The 18,885-nt window shown below is 44.6% G+C and overlaps 1 protein-coding gene across 8 annotated transcripts in view; it reads right to left on the bottom strand.

The window, feature by feature from the left end:
• LOC105469194 (ring finger protein 157) overlaps positions 1 to 17,634 on the bottom strand; it is a 101,350-nt gene extending 83,716 nt beyond the window's left edge. For all 8 annotated transcript variants that reach the window (XM_011719936.3, XM_011719930.3, XM_011719932.3 and 5 more), the window contains exon 1: positions 17,379 to 17,634. In XM_011719936.3, coding sequence (XP_011718238.2) covers positions 17,379 to 17,466 — 88 coding nt within the window. In that variant the 5' untranslated portion in view covers positions 17,467 to 17,634. The remainder of the gene's footprint in view (positions 1 to 17,378) is intronic.
• Positions 17,635 to 18,885: the final 1,251 nt, after the last annotated feature.

An 18,885-nucleotide genomic window follows, 5' to 3' on the forward strand; every position in this document is an offset into this window, starting at 1 on the left:
GTGCATGCCTGTAATCCCAGCTACTTGGGAGGCTGAGGCACAAGAACAGCTTGAACCTGGGAGGCAGAGGTTGCAGTGAGCTGAGGATCGTGTCACTGTACTCCAGCCTGGGTGACAGAGCAAGACCCCGTCTTAAAAAAAAAAAGAAAGAAAAAAAAAGTTCTAGAATAGAGGTAGTAGATTGCGCAACATTGTGAATGTTCAAAATGCCACTGAGTTGTTCACTTTAAGATAATTTTATGTTATGTGAACTTCACCTCAATTTTAAAAAGTCATATGGGGAGGAATAATTTAGCACAAGTCAGGTTATAATGCTGTCATTTGAATTTTTATTTTAACTTCTGAGCATGTATTGCAAGCAAGACACAGAAGTTTACCAAAATTACCCCTGATTTTCATCTGCAAGATATTCTCTTATGCCCATTTTTCAGTTGAGGAAACTAAGGATCAGTGACTCGCACAACGTCCCACAGTTAAGAAATAGCAGAGACTGAGATACAAGGTTTGAACCGAAGGTCTGGCTAACTCCACATCTCAACTCTGCACCTGTCTGTTCATCTGACAGTGGCAAAGAATAGAGTGTGTGTGAGAGAAATGAAAACAACTTTGTGTGTGTGTGTGTGTAAATGTAATGTCTATTATTTCATATATACGTGGAAGAAGAGTCAAGTGTTTAACGTTCTCTTTTTTCTTTTTTGAGACATAGTCTCACTCTGTCACCCAGGCTAGAGTGCAGTGGTCTGATCTCTGCTCGATGCAACATCCGCCTCCTGGGGTCAAGTGATTATTTTGCCTCAGTCTCCCAAGTAGCTGGGATTACAAGCATGAGCCATCACACCTGGCTAATTTTTGTATTTTTAGTAGAGACGGGGTTTCACCATGTTGGCCAGGCTGGTCGCAAACTCCCGACCTCAGGTGATCCACCCGCTTCGGCCTCCCAAAGTGCTGGGATTACAGGCATGAGCTACCATGCCCGGCCAAGGTTCTTTACAACATAATACCTGACTTTTCCTTTTCCTGTACTGTAATAGGAAAAAAGAAAGAGGGATAATGAATTTGATGATAAAATGCTCAACCATATAAAGCTCAAATTCTTTTCTTTCTGACAAACAGGAATTGTACATCAAACCCCTTAGTCTCAAAAACATTTTGTTTTCCACATCAACTTTAAATATTGTGTTTTACATATCTAGTGGAAGAAACAACAAGTTCAACGTATAGCCTCCCCATTCAGAATAAAATATGGAAATAATGAAACAAAAAACCAAATGGACTACACTGCCCAACTTTATATTTTTGCAAACAAAAGCAAAATAACTCTGAACCTTGGTTAAAATGTTAGAACACGCAGTGTTTTCAACACATACACAATTCATGTACAACTTTGCAGAGCACTATCAGAAAGAAGTAAGTATAATAACACAGGGCAAGGCCCACACTGGCCAGAGCAGCTCCAGACACTACTCCTTAACATCTGACTTTATCTTAGTCACGATCAGTACTTTCTGGCTCTACAAGATCTCAGGGCAATGCAAAGGGAATTTGTGTTACACTGAGGGAGCCCTACCCTATCAATGGCAATTTTTGAAGCAAGAGCCCAAAATCAATAAATTGACTTCAACAAGGGAAAATCAACTATTTGTTCCTCATAATGTGATCCAAAAAGAAAAATCTCATTTAAAATTCATTGTATTAAATAATTTGCCTAATCATTTTGAATTTAAGTTTTGGGGGCATATTCCTAACACCACAGTGAAATTAAATATTGAGCAATGGGTTCCCTAAATTATGTCTGCCTCAATGAGATATTGTGACATTTGTTACCAAACCACTATGAATTATAACAACATTCAATAAAGGACAATTAAACCCATTTTCCATTATTCTACAATTCTATGGGAATCTAGGCCGGGCGCGGTGGCTCAAGCCTGTAATCCCAGCACTTTGGGAGGCCGAGATGGGCGGATCACAAGGTGAGGAGATCGAGACCATCCTGGCTAACACGGTGAAACCCCGTCTCTATTAAAAAATATAAAAAACTAGCCGGGAATCTATAGGCTATGGGAATCCTAGTAAATTTTCATATATTTGACATTTCAATAACAATAAGCTTTAGATCACAAAAATAAGAAGAAAATTAGAAAATTGCAAACACCTCTAAATATTCAGCTTAATTCTATAATACTACAGTGCTGCTTTTGTTCTTCATGAGAAGAACTTAAGTTTTCTCCCTAGAGCAAGGGTGTCTAATCTTTTGGCTTCCCTGGGCCACACTGGAGAAAGAAGAATGGTTTCACGCCACACATAAAACACACTAACACTAATGATAGCTGATTAGCTTAAAAAAAAAAAAAAAGAAAGAAATTGCAAAAAATCTTATAATGTTTTAAGAAAGTGTACCAATTTGTATTGGGCTGCATTCAAAGCCATCCTGGGCCACATGTGGTCCAGTCCGTGGGGCGTGGGTTGTACAAACTTGCCCTAGAGCATATTTTTATTTATTTAAAAAGTTAGGGCTGGGCACGGTGGCTCATGCCTGTAATCCCAGCACTTTGGGAGGCCAAGGCTTGAGGTCAGAAGATCGAGACCAGCCTGGCCAACATGGTGAAACCCTTTCTCTACCAACACAAAAATTAGCCAGATATGGTGGTGTGCATCTGTAATCCCAGCTACTTGGGAGGCTGAGGCAGAAGAATCGCTTGAACCTGGGAGGTGGAGGCTGCAGTGAGCCAAGATCACACCACTGCACTCCAGCCTGGGCAACAGAACAAGACTCCATCTCAAAAATATACAAATAGGCCGGGCACGGTGGCTCAAGCCTGTAATCCCAGCACTTTGGGAGGCCGAGACGGGCGGATCACAAGGTCAGGAGATCAAGACCATCCTGGCTAACACCGTGAAACCCCGTCTCTACTAAAAAATACAAAAATCTAGCCGGGCGAGGTGGTGGGCACCTGTAGTCCCAGCTACTCGGGAGGCTGAGGCAGGAGAATGGCGTAAACCTGGGAGGCGGAGCTTGCAGTGAGCTGAGATCCGGCCACTGCACTCCAGCCTGGGTGACAAAGCGAGACTCTGTCTCAAAAAAAAATAAAATAAATAAATACAAATAAAAACAAAAAATTACATGTTGGGTGCAATGGCTCACACTGTAATCCCGGCACTTTGGGAGGCTAAGGGAGGATCACTTGAGCCCAGGAATTCAAGACCAGCCTGGGCAACACAGTAAGACTCCATCTCCACAAAAAGAAAAAGAAATACACGATACATGTGCTTTGCCAAAAAAATTAGTATACAGAAGTTAGTAATTTAAAAAGTGATCATCTAACCCTACTCCATAAGAAGTAACTCCACTATTCGGGTGTGGCCTTCCAGATTGTTTTATACATATACAAATATATCCAGGTGTTCTGTTTTGTCCTTTTTTTTTCTTTTTTTTTTTTTTTTTGAGATGGAGTCTTGCTCTGTCACCCAGGCTGGAGTGCAGTGGTGCAATCTCGGCTCACTGCAAGCTCTGCCTCCCAGGTTGACGCCATTCTCCTGCCTCAGCCTCTGTAGTAGCTGGGACTACAGGTGCCCGCAACCACACCTGGCTAATTTTTTTTGTATTTTTAGTAGAGACGGGTTTTCACCATGTTAGCCAGGATGGTGTCGATCTCCTGACCTCATGATCCACCCATCTCGGCCTCCCAAAGTGCTGGGATTACAGGCGTGGGCCACCGCGCCTGGCCTGTTCTATTATTTTTTTAATCGAATGGACTGTTTGTTGCACATATTGATCTGCAAGTTGCTTTCACCTAATATACTGTAGGCATCTTTCTATGTCTCTATTTATGGCCTGACCTCATTGTTTTCAGTGGCCAAATAATACTAATAAGCTCTTCTTTTTTTTTTTCTTTTTTTTTTTTTGAGACGGAGTCTCGCTCTGTCGCCCAGGCTGGAGTGCAGTGGCCAGATCTCAGCTCACTGCAAGCTCTGCCTCCCGGGTTTACGCCTGTTCTCCTGCCTCAGCCTCCTAAGTAGCTGAGACTATGGGCACCCGCCACCACACTCAGCTAATTTTTGTATTTTTAATAGAGACAGGGTTTTACCATGTTGTCCAGACTGGTCTCGAACTCCTGACCTCAGGTGATCCAACTGCCTTGGCCTCCCAGAGTGCTGGGATTACAGGCGTGAGTCACTGTGCCGGGCCTATAACCTCTTCAGAGGACTGACTCTATACCAGCACTGTACTAGAAAGTACTACATGGGTTATTCTTCACAACCCTATGAAGATGTTGCTATTTTCTTTTCATTTTATATAAGAGGAAACTAATGCACAGAGGTTAAATAATTTGTCCAAGATCACACAGATAGTAAGAGGTAGTGGCCGGGCGCAGTGGCTCATGCCTGTAATCCCAGCACTTTGGCAAGCCAAGGCGGGCGGATCACCTGAGGTCGGGAGTTTGAGACCAGCCTGACCAACATGGAGAAACCCCGTCTCTACTAAAAATACAAAATTAGCCAGGTGTGGTGGTGCATGCCTGTAGTCCCAGCTACTCAGGAGGCTGAGGCAGGAGAACTGCTTGAACCTGGGAGACAGAGGTTGCTATAAGCTGAGATCGCACCATTGCACTCCAGCCTGGGCAGCAAGAGCTAACCTCCACCTCAAAAAAAAAAAAAAAAAAAGAGGTAGTGTCAGGTCCCCAGATTCAGCTATATTCATTCCAGAACCTGTGCTCTTAACCATAATACTGTATTCCCACTGAATGTCCAGATTTAATTAACTGTTTCCCTACTGATAAACATTCTCTTTACAGTTTATGTTGCTTCCTGTTTTTTACAAATGGAATTCATAGATGTAGACTTTGTGGGGTTTTTTTCTAAAAAGAAATTTTTTTTTAAATTTATTGACTATTCCATTTCCCCCCACTAATTTAAATTCTATTCTTATCATCCTAAATATACTTAGATCTGGACTCTTCTATTCTGAACCAGTACAACATAGTCGTAACAATGGTAGCTTCACAGCATTTAGAGAAAGACACACATCAATGCATCTAAACCCTTCCCACTTTCTCACATCCCAACCCCAATCCTGTACCCTTCTTCCTTCTTTGTGGCACTCTCTCAAAACTCTTATGCATTACAAAAGTTTCAACACCTAACAACTTCCCCGTATTTCTATCCATACTTTCTTCCAGTCTCAAGGAGGCATTCCTCCTTTCCAAGGTTAACTTCTTCACCTGAGTTCTCATTCCCAACTGCGTCTACCTCACCTGAGACGACATCAGTAACCATCCTTCTGTTTAACACTTGTGTTCCTCTCTCTCCACTGGCTTCTTACTTACCTCATCCTACAAGCACATACTGGTCTCCCCAACTTAAATAAAAATACCAAAAAAGTTCCATCTGCCATGGCTTAATAACCAGTCACTCAGGCCAGGCACAGTGGCTCACACCTGTAATCCCAGCACTTTGGGAGGCTGAGGCAGGTGGATCACCTGAGGTCAGGAGTTCAAGACCAGCCTGGGCCAGCATGGTGAAATCCCATCTCTACTAAAATACAAACTTAGCTGGGTGTGGTGGCGGGCGCCTGTAACCCCAGCTACTCAAGAGGCTGAGGCAGGAGGAGAATCGCCTGAATCTGGGAGGCAGAGGTTGCAGTGAGCTGAGACTGCGCCATTGGATTCCAGCCTGGGCAACAGAGTGAGACTCCATTTCAAAAGAATAAAAATAAAAAAATAAAAATAAAAAAAAAAACACTCACCCATCCAACCACTCATCCATTCACCGATTCATCCTGTCCCTTCACACCACACATCCAGTAATTCCTCAAATTTTTACAATAGTTTCCACCCCTCTACTGAAACTGTTCTCTGGAACACCAACCAAATTAAGTCTTGTCTCACACTTCATTTACCTCTGCAGAATTCAACACTCATTTCTGAGGTTCTCTTTCCTCAAAACCCCAGATAGTTTGTGTCTCTTCTGCCTCTCACTTGTTTCACTTTTCACCATAAACATGGACATATCTTAAGGGTTCAGCCCTCTTCTCTTCCTTCACACTTTCTCTCTTCTTCACAGAATCGAAGCAAACGTTTTGACTTATGAGAGAGCTGGATTTTATCCTGATGCTGCTGACTATCAGCTTTGTGCCCTAGAACAAATTATTTAAACTTTTTGAGCTTTGGTTTATTTGTAAAATAGAGACAATAACACTTCTTTCAACAGATTATTGTTGAGATCAAGTAAGATCACATGTGTATAGAAGCTGGCTAAGTCCAGTGGGCAACCGATAAATTTTGGCTTCTCCCTTCCCATACTCAACTCCCAAACCTTTGTCTCTGATCCTCAGCATTTCAGTCCAAATCTTCAATCATCTGCTATATCTTTTCATCCAGATAGCCCATCTTTGCCTCAAACTCAATAATCTTTTCTTCTGAAAGGAGGAGGAATCAAGAGCACTTTATCTGAAGAGCTGGCACCAGAACTCCTCTTAGGGAAGGCACTATCTTTTTGGAGGATATACCTTAAAGAGCTACTTAGAACAGAGAGCAGCACACTAAGGGTATGTATGGGTGCTTTTGTTGCTTCTTGATGGAACCTAAACTGCTTGTAATTTGTTTTTCTTCTAAGACATAAGAATGAAAAGTCAAAAAAAAAAAAAAAAAGGGAAAGAGGAAGGAGACATTAGGACAAAGAAAGGCTGGGGTTGGAGAACTTAAAGAGTCAGTAAAACTCTCAAGTACAGTTTAGGGTAACGATGCTTATGATTCCTCTGGAGTTGTTTGCATTTCTATAACGTACACCCCAACTCATCATTCCCCACAAATCATTAGTACAATCTATATTTTGAATAGATCATGTGAATGGAATTTTTTGGAGAAATTGAAGAATGGACTGATAACACATCTGTAATGGGGCAAAGGCAGCCAACTGGATCACAGGAGTCAAAATGATCATAACGTGAGTCCCTTGGGAATCCACAGAACCTTTCGATGGGGCATTAGAATCCTCTGTTCTGTGGTTTTGGGAAATTAGTGGGTTTTTGTCTAATTTCCCCAGATCTTGAGGCAAAGTAAAGCAACCAGTCGACATTTAGGACTCACTTCAAAAGCAGTTTCTGCTCCAGAATTCCAATTTCTGTCAATGGTATCTCACTTCCCTGGTCACCCAGGCTAAAAACATCAGTCATCAAAGAAACAAAAACATTGAACATGTGCTCTATGCAAAGCATCCTGGGTCAAGACTTTAGCCCTTTCCAAGTTCAATTACAGTGGGTTATCTTGTAAGAGTCTCCTACCAAATCTCTACGCTTTCAGTCTCTCCTCCTAATCACTCATATTTCTTAAAAAGAGATATTCAGCCCGGCATGGTGGCTCGTACCTATAATCCCAGCATTTTGGGAGGCTGAGGTGGGTGGATCACGAGGCCAGGAGTTCGAGACCAGCATGACCAACATGGTGAAACCCCATCTCTACTAAAAATACAAGAAAAAGAAAAAGAAAAAAAAAATAGCCAGGTGTGGTGGTGGGTGCCTGTAGCCCCAGCTACTCAGGAGGCTGAGGCAGGAGAATGGCACGAACCCAGGAAGCGGAGCTTGCAAAGTGAGCTGAGATCATGCCATTGCACTCTAGCCTGGGCAACAAAGCAAGACTCTGTCTCAAAAAAAAAAAAAGATTTAATCCATTTTTTTTTCTTTTTTAAAGTTAGGGTCTCACTCTGTCACCCAGGCTGGAGTGCAGCGACCAGATCATAGCTCACTGCAGCCTTGACCTCCTGGGCTGAGGCGATCCTCTTGTTTCTGCCTTCTGAGTAGCTGGGACTACAGGTGCCCGCCACCATGCCTGGCTAATTTTTAAAATTGTTTGTAGAGATGAGATCTCACCATGTTGACTGGGCTGGTCTCAAACTCCTAACCTCAGGTGATCTTCCAGCCTTGGCCTCCCAAAGTGGAAGGACTGCTTGAGCCCAGGAGTATAAGATCAGCCTGGGTAACATAGCGAGACCCCATCTCCATTTATTTAAAAAAGAAAAAAAAAAAGCCTACGTTCAATGCCTTTTGCTACCAAGAACCCCACCCTTTCAGTTATCAAGCTCTTGTATTCATTTTATCCAAAAGGCATAAACCCCTCTGTGCTGTTATGTTTAAGAGGTTTTTTGAAGTATAATAAACATGGTGTAAAATTCATCCATTGAACAATTCAATGATTTTGGCAACCATCATCACAATCCAGTTGAAAATATTTCCATCACCCCAAAATGTTCCATCATGCCCATTTACAATTAATTCCTACTCTTATCATCAGCCTTAGGCAAACACTATTCTGCTGTCTCTATAAATGTGCTTCTTCTTGCATCTGGTTTCTTTCCCTTAGCATAATGTTTTTGAAGTTAAATCATGTTGTGTAGCATGTATCAGTAGTTCATCCTTTTAAATTAGTGAATATGGCCAGCCGTGTTGTCTCAGGCCTGTAATTCCTGCACTTTGGGAGGCCGAGGCTGGAGGATGGCTCAAGACTAGGAATTCAAGACCAGCCTGGGCAACAGAGTGGGACCCTGTCTTTACAAAACATAAATTTAAAAAATTAGCTGGGAGTGGTGGCATGTGCCTGTAGTCCCAGCTACTTGGGAGACTGAGGCTGGAGGAGTGCCTGAGCCCAGGGGGTCAATGCTGCAGGGAGCTATGATCACACCACCGCACTCCAGCCAGGGTACGAGAGCAAGACCCTGTTTCTAAAGCAAAAACAAACAAAAAACTAAATTGCTGAGCAGTGTTTCATCATATGACTGTACCATGAAATAAACAATGGATTTTGTTTATCCATTCACCAGCTGATGTACACTTGGATTATTTCCAGTTTCTTGGCTATTATGAGCAATGCTGCTATGAACATCTGCATCCATGTCTTTGAGTGTACATATGTTTTCATTTTTTGGACAGATTCATAGGAGTGGAACTGCTGAATCATAGGGCAAATTTATGTTCCACTGTTTAAGACATTGCCCAACTTTCCAAGGCGGCTGTACTATTTTACATTTCCCACAGCACTTCACGAAGATTCCAATTTCTCTGCATTCTCAACATTTGACAATGTCTGCCTTTTCTATTTTAGTTATCCTAACCCTAACGGGTGTGAAATGGTATCTCATCGCAGTTTTAATTATATTTCCCTAATGGCTGCTGATGTTGAGCATCTTTCCATGTGTTCATCAGCCATTCCTACATCTTTTTCAGTGAAATATCTATTCAAATCTTGCATTTTTTTTTTTTTTTTTTTTTTTGAGACAGAGTCTTGCTCTGTCACCCAGGCTGGAGTGCAGTGGCCCAGTCTCCGCTCACTGCAACCTCTGCCTCCCGGGTTCAAGCAATTCTCCTGTCTCAGCCTCCCGAGCAGCTGCAACTACAGGCACCAGCCACCACGCTCAGCTAATTTTTTGTATTTTTAGTAGAGACGGGGTTTCACCGTGTTAGCCAGGATGGTCTTAATCTCCCGACCTCATGATCCGCCCGCCTCAGCCTCCCAAAGTGCTAGGATTACAGGTGTGAGGCACAGCACCTGGCCTCTTGCACATTTTTTAATTGGGTGGTTTGTCACCATAATATTGAGTTGTAAGAGTTCTTAATATCGATACACATCCTTTATGTGATTTGCAAATATTTTCTTTCAGAAAGTGGCTTGTCTTCTTGACTTTTGACTGTCTTTGGAGGTGGTAATGTTTTTAATTTCGAAGAAATCCAATTATTATTTTTTATTTGTATGGATTTTGCTTTTGGTATCCTAAGAACTCTTTGCCCAATCCAAATCAAATAATATTTTTCTCCTATGTCTTCTTCTAGGAGTTTCATCGTTTTCACTTTGCATTTAGGCCTATGATGCATTTTTATTTTTTTTTGCTAGTGACAGGTTCTCAATCTGTCACCCAGGCTGAAGCGCAGTGGCACAATCGTAGCTCACTGCAGCCTTGAACTCCTAGGCACAAGCAATCCTCTGCCTCAGCCTCCCGAGTAGCTGATATCATGCCACCATGCCCAGCTAATTTAGAAAAGAATTTTTTTGTAGAGACAGGGTCTCACTCTGTTGCCCAGGCTGGTCTTGAACTCCAGGCTCAAGCCATCCTTCAGCTTTGGCCTACCAAAGTGCTGGGATTACAGGCATGAGCCGCCATACCTGGCCCCATTTTGAAAATAGCTTTGTGGAGATACAATTTATATGCCACAGAATTCACCTATTTAGTGTGTGCAATCCAATGGTTTTTAGTATATTGACCGTGTCATACAGCTATTCACCACTATCTAATTTTAGAACAATGCCATTACCCCAAAAAGAAATCCATTAGCAGTCACAGTTCATTTCTCCCACTCCCCAGCCGCTGGCAGCTGCAGGCGCACACTGTGCCACTGCCACTAATCTACTTTCTGTCTCTGTGGATTTGCCTCTTCTGGGCATTTCTTGTAAACAAGATGATTCAATAGATTGCCTTTTGCACCTGGCTTCTTTCACTGAGTATAACATTTTCAAGGTTCATCCAGGTTGTAGCACATATCAAATCTTCATTCCTTTTTATTGCCAAATAATATTCTATTGTGCAGACCTACCATATTTTATTTATCAGTAGTTATTTTCATCAGTTGATGAACATTTGGGTTATTCCCACCTTTTAGCTATTATGAGTAATTCATGTGCAAGTTTTTATGTGAATGTATTTTCTTCATTTTTCTTGGGCGTATACCTAGGAGTAGAACTGCTGAGTCATCTAGTAACTAACCATCTGAGAAACTGTCAAACCGTTTTCCAAAGTGGCTGCCCCATTTTACATTCACACCGGCTGGGTATGAGGGTTTCGCTCTCTCCATATCCTCACCAGTACCTGTCATTATCATTTTTTAAAATTATAGCCATCCTAATGGGTGTGAAGTGGTATCTAATTGTAGTTTTGATTTGTATTTCCTTGAAAGTTAATAATGATCATCTCTTCATGTGCTTATTGTCCACTGTATATCTTTTTTGGAGAAATGTCTATTCAAGTGCTGTGACCATTTTTAATTGTCTTTTTATTATTGAGCATAAGAGTTCCTTACATATTCTAGATACAAATTCTTGTCATACCTATGATTTATAAATATCTTTTCCCATTCTCTGGGTTCTCTTTTAACTCTATAATCCATTTTGAGTTAATTTTGGTGATGTAAAGAATAGGTCTGAGTTCATTTTCTTTTTTGCTCATCCCAGCATCATTTGTTGAAACCACTATCTTTTCCCCCACTGAATTGTCTCGGTCCTTCTGTCAAAATCAACTGACAATAAATGTAAGGATTTCTGGTTCATAACTCTGTTCCATTGGTCTATATGCTCTTCGTTGTGCCAATACCACACTATCTTGATCACTGTGGCATTATAGTAATTATACGCATAGTAACTTTTAAAATAGGGTAGTGATAGTCCTCCAACTTTGTTCTTTTTCTAAACTGTTTTGGATATTTTAAAGTGTTAAACTGTGCCAACTAAATAATTCCTTTTTTTTTTTTTTTTTTGAGACGGAGTCTCGCTGTGTCTCCCAGGCTGGAGTGCAGTGGCGTGATCTCGGCTCACTGCAAGCTCCGCCTCCCGGGTTCACGCCATTCTCCCGCCTCAGCCTCCCAAGTAGCTGAGACTACAGGCGCCCGCCACCACGCCCGGCTAGTTTTTTATATTTTTTTTTAGTAGAGACGGGGTTTCACCATGTTAGCTAGGATAGTCTCGATCTCCTGACCTCGTGATCCACCCGCCTCGGCCTCCCAAAGTGCTGGGATTACAGGCTTGAGCCACCGCGCCCGGCCTAATTCCTTATTTTGTAGTAAGTTACTTTTTTTTTTTTTGAGACAGAGTCTCGCTCTGTTGCCCAGGCTGGAGTGCAGTGGCGTGATCTCGGCTCACTGCAAGTTCCACCTTCCGGGTTCACATCATTCTCCTGCCTCAGCCTCCTGAGTAGCTGGGACTACAGGCTCCTGTCACCATGCCGGCTAATTTTTTTGTATTTTTAGTAGAGACAGGGTTTCACCGTGTTAGCCAGGATAATCTTGATCTCCTGACCTCGTGATCCACCCGCCTCGGCCTCCCAAAATGCTGGGATTACAGGTGTGAGCCACCACACCCAGCCATAAGTTACATATTTTTAAGTGTATGGTTTCAAATCTAATATTAAATTGATACTCCTAAAGCAAGGAGAAACTTACACAAAAACTTTTTTTTTATTTTTTTTTTGAGACAGAGTCTTGCTCTGTCGCCCAGGCTGGGGTGCAGTGGCCGGATCTCAGCTCACTGCAAGCTCCGCCTCCCGGGTTTAGACCATTCTCCTGCCTCAGCCTCCCGAGTAGCTGGGACTACAGGCGCCCGCCACCTCGCCCGGCTAGTTTTTTGTATTTTTTAGTAGAGACGGGGTTTCACCGTGTTAGCCAGGATGGTCTTGATCTCCTGACCTCGTGATCCGCCCGTCTCGGCCTCCCAAAGTGCTGGGATTACAGGCTTGAGCCACCGCGCCCGGCCCAAAACTTTTATAGTTATTTGACAAAGACTTATTACCCATGCCTTTAAAAACTGTTCTTGCAATAGGAAAGACCCATTTGACCAAAATATATGTACTCTAAAATAACGAAAATTTGGAGAATGATGATGTAGACAGATGTGATACATCTACGGCTGGGTGCAGTAGATCACTCCTGTAATCCCAGTGCTTTGGGACCCTGAGGTGGAAGGACTGCTTGAGACCAGGAGTTCAAGACCAGCCTGGGCAACATAGTGAGATACTGTCTCTACAAGAACTTTAAACATTAGCCAGGCATGGTGGTATATGCCTGTAATCCCAGCTACTGAGGAGGCTGAGGCAGGAAGATCACTTGAGCCCAGGAGTTTGAGGTTACAGTGAGCTTTGATAACACCACTGCACTCCAGCCTGGGTGCCAGAGTGAGACGCTGTCTCTCAAAATAATTTAATTTTTAAAAATCTACAATCAGTTGACTTTAAGTAAAGGAGATTATCCTTGATTGTGTGGGTGGGCCTTGTCTAGTCAGTTGAAGGCCTTAAAAGCAAAAACCCGGGTTTAACCAAGCTAGCTGGTCAGGACTCTGATTACCATTCTGAATTTTTGTAGTAGGTTTACTTCTTAAAGACTTCAGCAAAACAAATTATTCCTATTTTCCAACTTGCCCAAATATGTGGAGGGAAACAAACTAGATTTATGAGGTACTGGTTTCTATAAATCAAATTGTCTTTATAGTATGCCTGTTTCTTCCTGGATAGAGAAAACAGGCTTTTATCCATATGGACTTTTATCAAGGTGGATACTTCTGTCAAAAGATGAGCTTTCATAAAAGCAACCATCTCCGCAAAGTCATACCTTTCTTTGCTAAACGAATGATCTTGGGCTTTTAAAGATGCAAAGATCTTAGAGAAGGATATATGACCTCTAACTCAAAAATTACAAAAGTACATCCGAACGTAGTAGAATCATGCTCTAAATTGCTTTCTATGCTAATATAGAAATGCTATACAGAAACTCCCACCATACTTTCTATTACTTAAATGATTAATATTCACACAATTATTAATAAATCTAAAAATCACCTAATGCATGACATTATTCATTGTTGCACTGTTTGCAATAGTAAGATACCGAAAAAACAACTCACAGATGTTTATCAATAGGAGACTATGTAAAAAAAAAAAAAAAAGATGGCATATGCATACAGAAGAATACTATATAGTTAAAAAGCACATGTAATCCCAGCACTTTGGGAGGCCGAGGTGGGCGGATCACAAGGTCAGGAGATCGAGACCACAGTGAAACCCCGTCTCTACTAAAAATACAAAAAATTAGCCGGGCGCGGTGGCGGGCGCCTGTAGTCCCAGCTACTCAGGAGGCTGAGGCAGGAGAATGGCGTGAACCCAGGAGGCGGAGCTTGCAGTGAGCCAAGATCGCGCCACTGCACTCCAGCCTGGGCAACAGCGTGAGACTCCGTCTCAAAAAAAAAAAAAAAAAAAAAAAAAAAAAAAAGCACAGAGAAACTTATCAAATATGAGACAATATAAAAAGATCTCCAATGTCTCTGAAAGCAAAAAGAGCAAGCTGTAGAACAGTCTAATAGCATGCTATCCTTGCATTTACACAAGAAACTCTAAAAGAATTCCAAAGAAACCAAAAGTGGTTACATGGGATGAGAGGTTTAGAGGGAGGCAGGAGAACCAGGTGGATGGACAACAGCGGGGAGAACAAGGCTTTCATGGTATGTGTTTTCACTCTTTTAAATTTTGAATCATGTGACCATATTACCTATGCAAAAATAAATAATTCCAAATAATTTAGGCTATTTATTTCTATCTACCTCTATTTAAGGATAGAAAAAAGCTACAAACCCAAGTCTCAACTTGAAATCAGTCATTCTTCATAGGATTTAAATGTTTCTATTTCAATGTGCATACAAAACTAAGAAGTTCCATTAAAAATATTAAGTAAAAAGCAATTTCCGCTGGACACTGTGACCATCATTACAAGGACAGATGATGGTGTTTCTTTCTGAAACAACTGTTCCACAGGCAGTGCAGTTCTAGCCGCTTTCCAGTGAGCCAGACAGTGGTTTCAACTTAATGCCCAAACTACAAGGTATGTCATCTGGAGAAAGCTGACTCTGCTACTTGCTTTGTTCCACTATTAGTACTCAGGATAAGGAGACTTCTCAAAATCAACCCAGGCTGATTTCTCTACAGGGACTTCAGTTATGACACGAAATAGCCTTCATTCCATAATCATGGAATGATTGTTTTAAGTCTTGTTTTTTGAGTACAAGTTCAAAACCCAATTCCTTGAGAGGTAGAGGCAGATGGTATAGTATGAAGAACACTAACTGCCTGAGAGACCCTGGCCATACCAATTCATTTCTCTGGGTCTCCATTTTCTTATCAGTGAAATGAATGGGAGGCCAAGGCAGAAGGATTGCTTGAGACCAGGAGTTCAAGACCAGCCTGGGAAACATAGGGAGATACTGTCTCAACAAAAAATTTGCCTGGACATGGTAGCTCACGCCTGTAATCCCAGCACTTTGGGAGGCTGAGGCAGGTAGATCACCTGAGGTCACGAGTTCAAGACCAGCCTGGCCAATATGGTGAAACCTCATCTCTACTAAAAATATAAACAATTAGCCGGTGTAGTGGCGAGCACCTGTAATCCCAGCTACTTGGGAGACTGAGGCAGGAGAATTGCTCGAACCCTAGAGGCAGAGGTTGCAGTGAGCCAAGATGGCTCCAATTCATTCCAGCCTGGGTGTGACAGAGGGAGACTCTGACACACACACACACACACAATATTAAACATTAGCTAGGCATGGTGGTCATGGCCAAACTCTCTTGAAGGTTCTTGTCAGGACTAACACTGTAATCCCATAAAGAGCCAGGTCAATTCAAAGATCAGAAGAAAGGCGATGCCTCTATCTACAGCATGTATGCAAGTTCACGTAAGGTTTCAAATACACAAAGGTTTACATCCATGTGGATGTTCTGATCCTATTTTCTGTGTTTTAGCTTCAACATAAATAATTTGGTCCACTTGCTGTAAAGACTTCTCTCACAGATAACTTCTGATTTAACATGAATTACAGTTTTACAGTTAAACTGTTAAAAGATTGGTAGAGTGGAGAAGATTATTTAAGACAAAGTGTTGAGTGTGCTAATTAACAAAAGTTTTGGTTTGGTCTATTATCTTTTTATTATCATCACCCAAGATTCATACTTGTACAAATATGCTTTGGGGAACAGCCTTCCAGAGGTTTACCTACGTTAAGTCCCACATGTGAAGAAGCAGTGAATACTTTCCTCAGGCAGCAAACACTATTGGAAATTCCAGGCTCAGCAAAGTATGCTCCATATTCTGATCAATAAAAGCCATGTGGTTTAAGAAAAACAGAGCCCACAAATACTGCTGCATATTTTTGTCTATTTTAAAAAGTTTTCCTCATGCCACCCTAAGAATATTTTTGTCTATTAAAAAACAAAATCTACGCCTTGTTTAGCATTGATTTTATGTAGTCATAATCAGTCAGAGCTTGATTAAAATACTAATGACCCACAGCTTTATCTTAGACCTTTCTAAAACAATTATTACATTAATCTTTGCAAGGATTCATTCTTTGGCACAAAAGCAGTGAGAAACACAGCTCTGGCAGACACTCTGCAGGGATGCGGGCAGGTTCATTGTCTGGCCCCTGCTTTCACCTGGCAGACACCGGACACACTGCTGAGAAACCAGCTCATCTCATTAGTATGTCTCTATTCTACCAAAAAGAGATGAGGCTCTGCTCCAATTCTGACACCTTATTCCGAGATCACCAAAATCTCCATCAGGTCCTAAGCCAGAGAGAATGTGGCAGCCATTCATCCCCATACGTCTTGAGAATAAAATTAAAAGTAATTAAAGTAAAATTACTTGCAATTAAAAGTAAACACCAGCTAGGTCATGCAATTCACACTGGCCGGTGCTCACATAACTGAACTACCTTCTTGTGATTCTCTGTTTTGCGGTCAAAATCCTCCTCCACCTCCAATGCTGATACCACAACCCAGAGGCTGGAGACATTTATCTTTCTAAGTGAAGGAATGATTCTAATAACAAACATAATACTTCTATACGTTTCCAATACCTCTGCTCTGTCCCAGAGCTGGTCCCACTCCAAAACCCAGGCTTGCCACTACGCTAGCAAAGGGGCAATCCGAGTGACTCTGATACTCAGGTTACCAAACATTACTGTTACTTATTTCCCCCCCGCTTCTGACAGCCTCTGCAAAAGCACCCGCACTCCAAATACATGTTTGGCTTCCATCCTCTAGCAAGCAATGGAAGCTTTTCCAGGAGAAACCTAATTCTAACCTTTCCAGAGGCCCGGAGACGGCAGCGCAAGGATAGCACCTGGCGCAGATACCTGTTTGGGATGCCGAGGTCGCCTCGCCCCGCGGCCCTCGGACCCCGCGAGGCAAGCGGGCTGTAGGCCGGGCCGGCCGGGTCCGTGCGGGGCGCTGACCTCGCCTGCGACGCCGCAGCCCCGCTCCCCAGGAGCCGCAGTCCCTGCGGGCACGCGTCCCCGTCACGGGGCCGATTACAATGGAGGCCACTCCCGTCCTCCGGTGGAGGGGCTCAGTGCCCTCGGTGACCCTGCCAGGCCCTGCAGGACGCCCCCTGAGCTAATTCGCCCGGGGCGGGGAAAACCTCGGCCTTCTCGAAGACCTCCCGCGCTCGAAGACCGTTTTGGAGCGGCCGCGACCACTGGGTCCCAGAAGACCCGCGGGGCCCTTTCAGGCCGTCCCGACCCGGACCCCTGCCCCTGCCCATGCCCCTCTCCCTCCTCGCGGCTGCGGCGCCCGCCCGCCCTCACCGGACTTGGGCGGGTAGCGGTACACGGAATTGGACGGGATGTCCACCTCCTCCACGCCCGCGTGCTGCCGGCTCGTCAGGGCCCCCATGGCCGCGGCCGCTGCAGCTGCAGCACCGGCCCGGCCCCGGTGCCCGCGCCGCCCTCCGCGCCTCACCGCGGCCGCCCGCCCCGCGCCCGGTGCGGGGGCCGACTGCCCGCCGCGGCCGGCTCAGTTGCGGCGCTGCGGCTCTGGTGGCGGGGAGCCCCCGGCGCGCCGCGCACCATCCTCCGCCAGGCACAGCGGCGGCGCCTCTATCGAGGGGGCTGCCGGGCTGGGCCGGGGGCGCCTCCGCCGCCTCAGGCCGCGTGATGTCAGCGGCGGCTCCGCGCGGGGACCGCCGCGGCCCCAGCCAATGGCGAGGCGGGGCGGGAGCGCCCGCGCCGGAGCAGCCAATGAGCGCGGGGCTGCAGCAGGAGCCGGCGGCGCGTGCCTCGCGCGGGGATCCGCGGCTGGACTCTGCGCGCGGGGACGGGGCCCAGGGGCTCGCGGTGGGGGCGGGGCGCGGCCGGGGGCTCGTGGCCGGGCGGGACCGGCCGGAGCTGGGACCCCGCGAGGCGAGCGCCTCGCCTGGCCGGGACGCGTCGCTCGTCCACGCCTGTTTATCCCGGCTCGGATTACCTTGCAGGGAGCCGCCCCCTCCCGCGGTCCGCGAGGCCTGGCCGGGAACTCGCTCGCCATTGTCCAGGGCGTCCCAAAGCGGGCGGTCCCCGCTCCGCAGCTCCGGTGCCTGGAGGAGGCCTTCCCAGCCCCTCCCCTCAGCATCTGCAGGCGGCGGTCGTCGGAAACTTCATGCAGTGGGAGCGAGGAGAGGGGTCTCACGATGCGTTCGCTTCTCTCCTGCCCCATGTTAATGCTGGTGACCGGCTAGGAAGATGCCGCCTCCCTCTCACGTGCGTCTGTTCAAAGCGCTCCCAACTCTATACGTGCTGTTTATGGCTCCTTGTAGCCCTAAAGTTAGGAGAACATCGACTCAGGATAAGATCAAGACATTCAGCCTCTGTCTGTATCTTGGAAACGGCACCCTGGAAACTTTGGAAAGGCCTGAGTGTCGAGAGAGTCGACGCAGGCTAAAGCGAACCGGGCCAGGCAGAACCGGGGGCTCCTCTTGATGAAAACACACACAACAGTGGGAAGCTTGGGCCGGCGGAAGACGTCATTCCATTGCTTAATTACAGACATTTGTGTTTTAAACCTTCTATTTTCTTTGTAGGTCTGGTGTTTTTTTTCCTGAGAGAGTGGACTGATCAGCGAAAATTTCAACTGCTAGAACATGACTTTCACAACTTTTCAGCAGGGTTCGAAGTACAGTTTGGGGTGTCTGGTTCCCTTGATTAGGTTTGTAAAGCTATTTTACGGAGTCTAGGTCTTTCCTGGTTATATTTTGTTTTTGTTTTTTGTGTTTTGTTTTTGAGACGGAGTCTCACTCTGTCGCCCAGGCTGGAGTGCAGTGGCGCTATCTCAGTTCAC

Source organism: Macaca nemestrina, chromosome 17 (genome assembly GCF_043159975.1).
Source record: "Macaca nemestrina isolate mMacNem1 chromosome 17, mMacNem.hap1, whole genome shotgun sequence".
Classification (NCBI taxonomy): domain Eukaryota; kingdom Metazoa; phylum Chordata; class Mammalia; order Primates; family Cercopithecidae; genus Macaca; species Macaca nemestrina.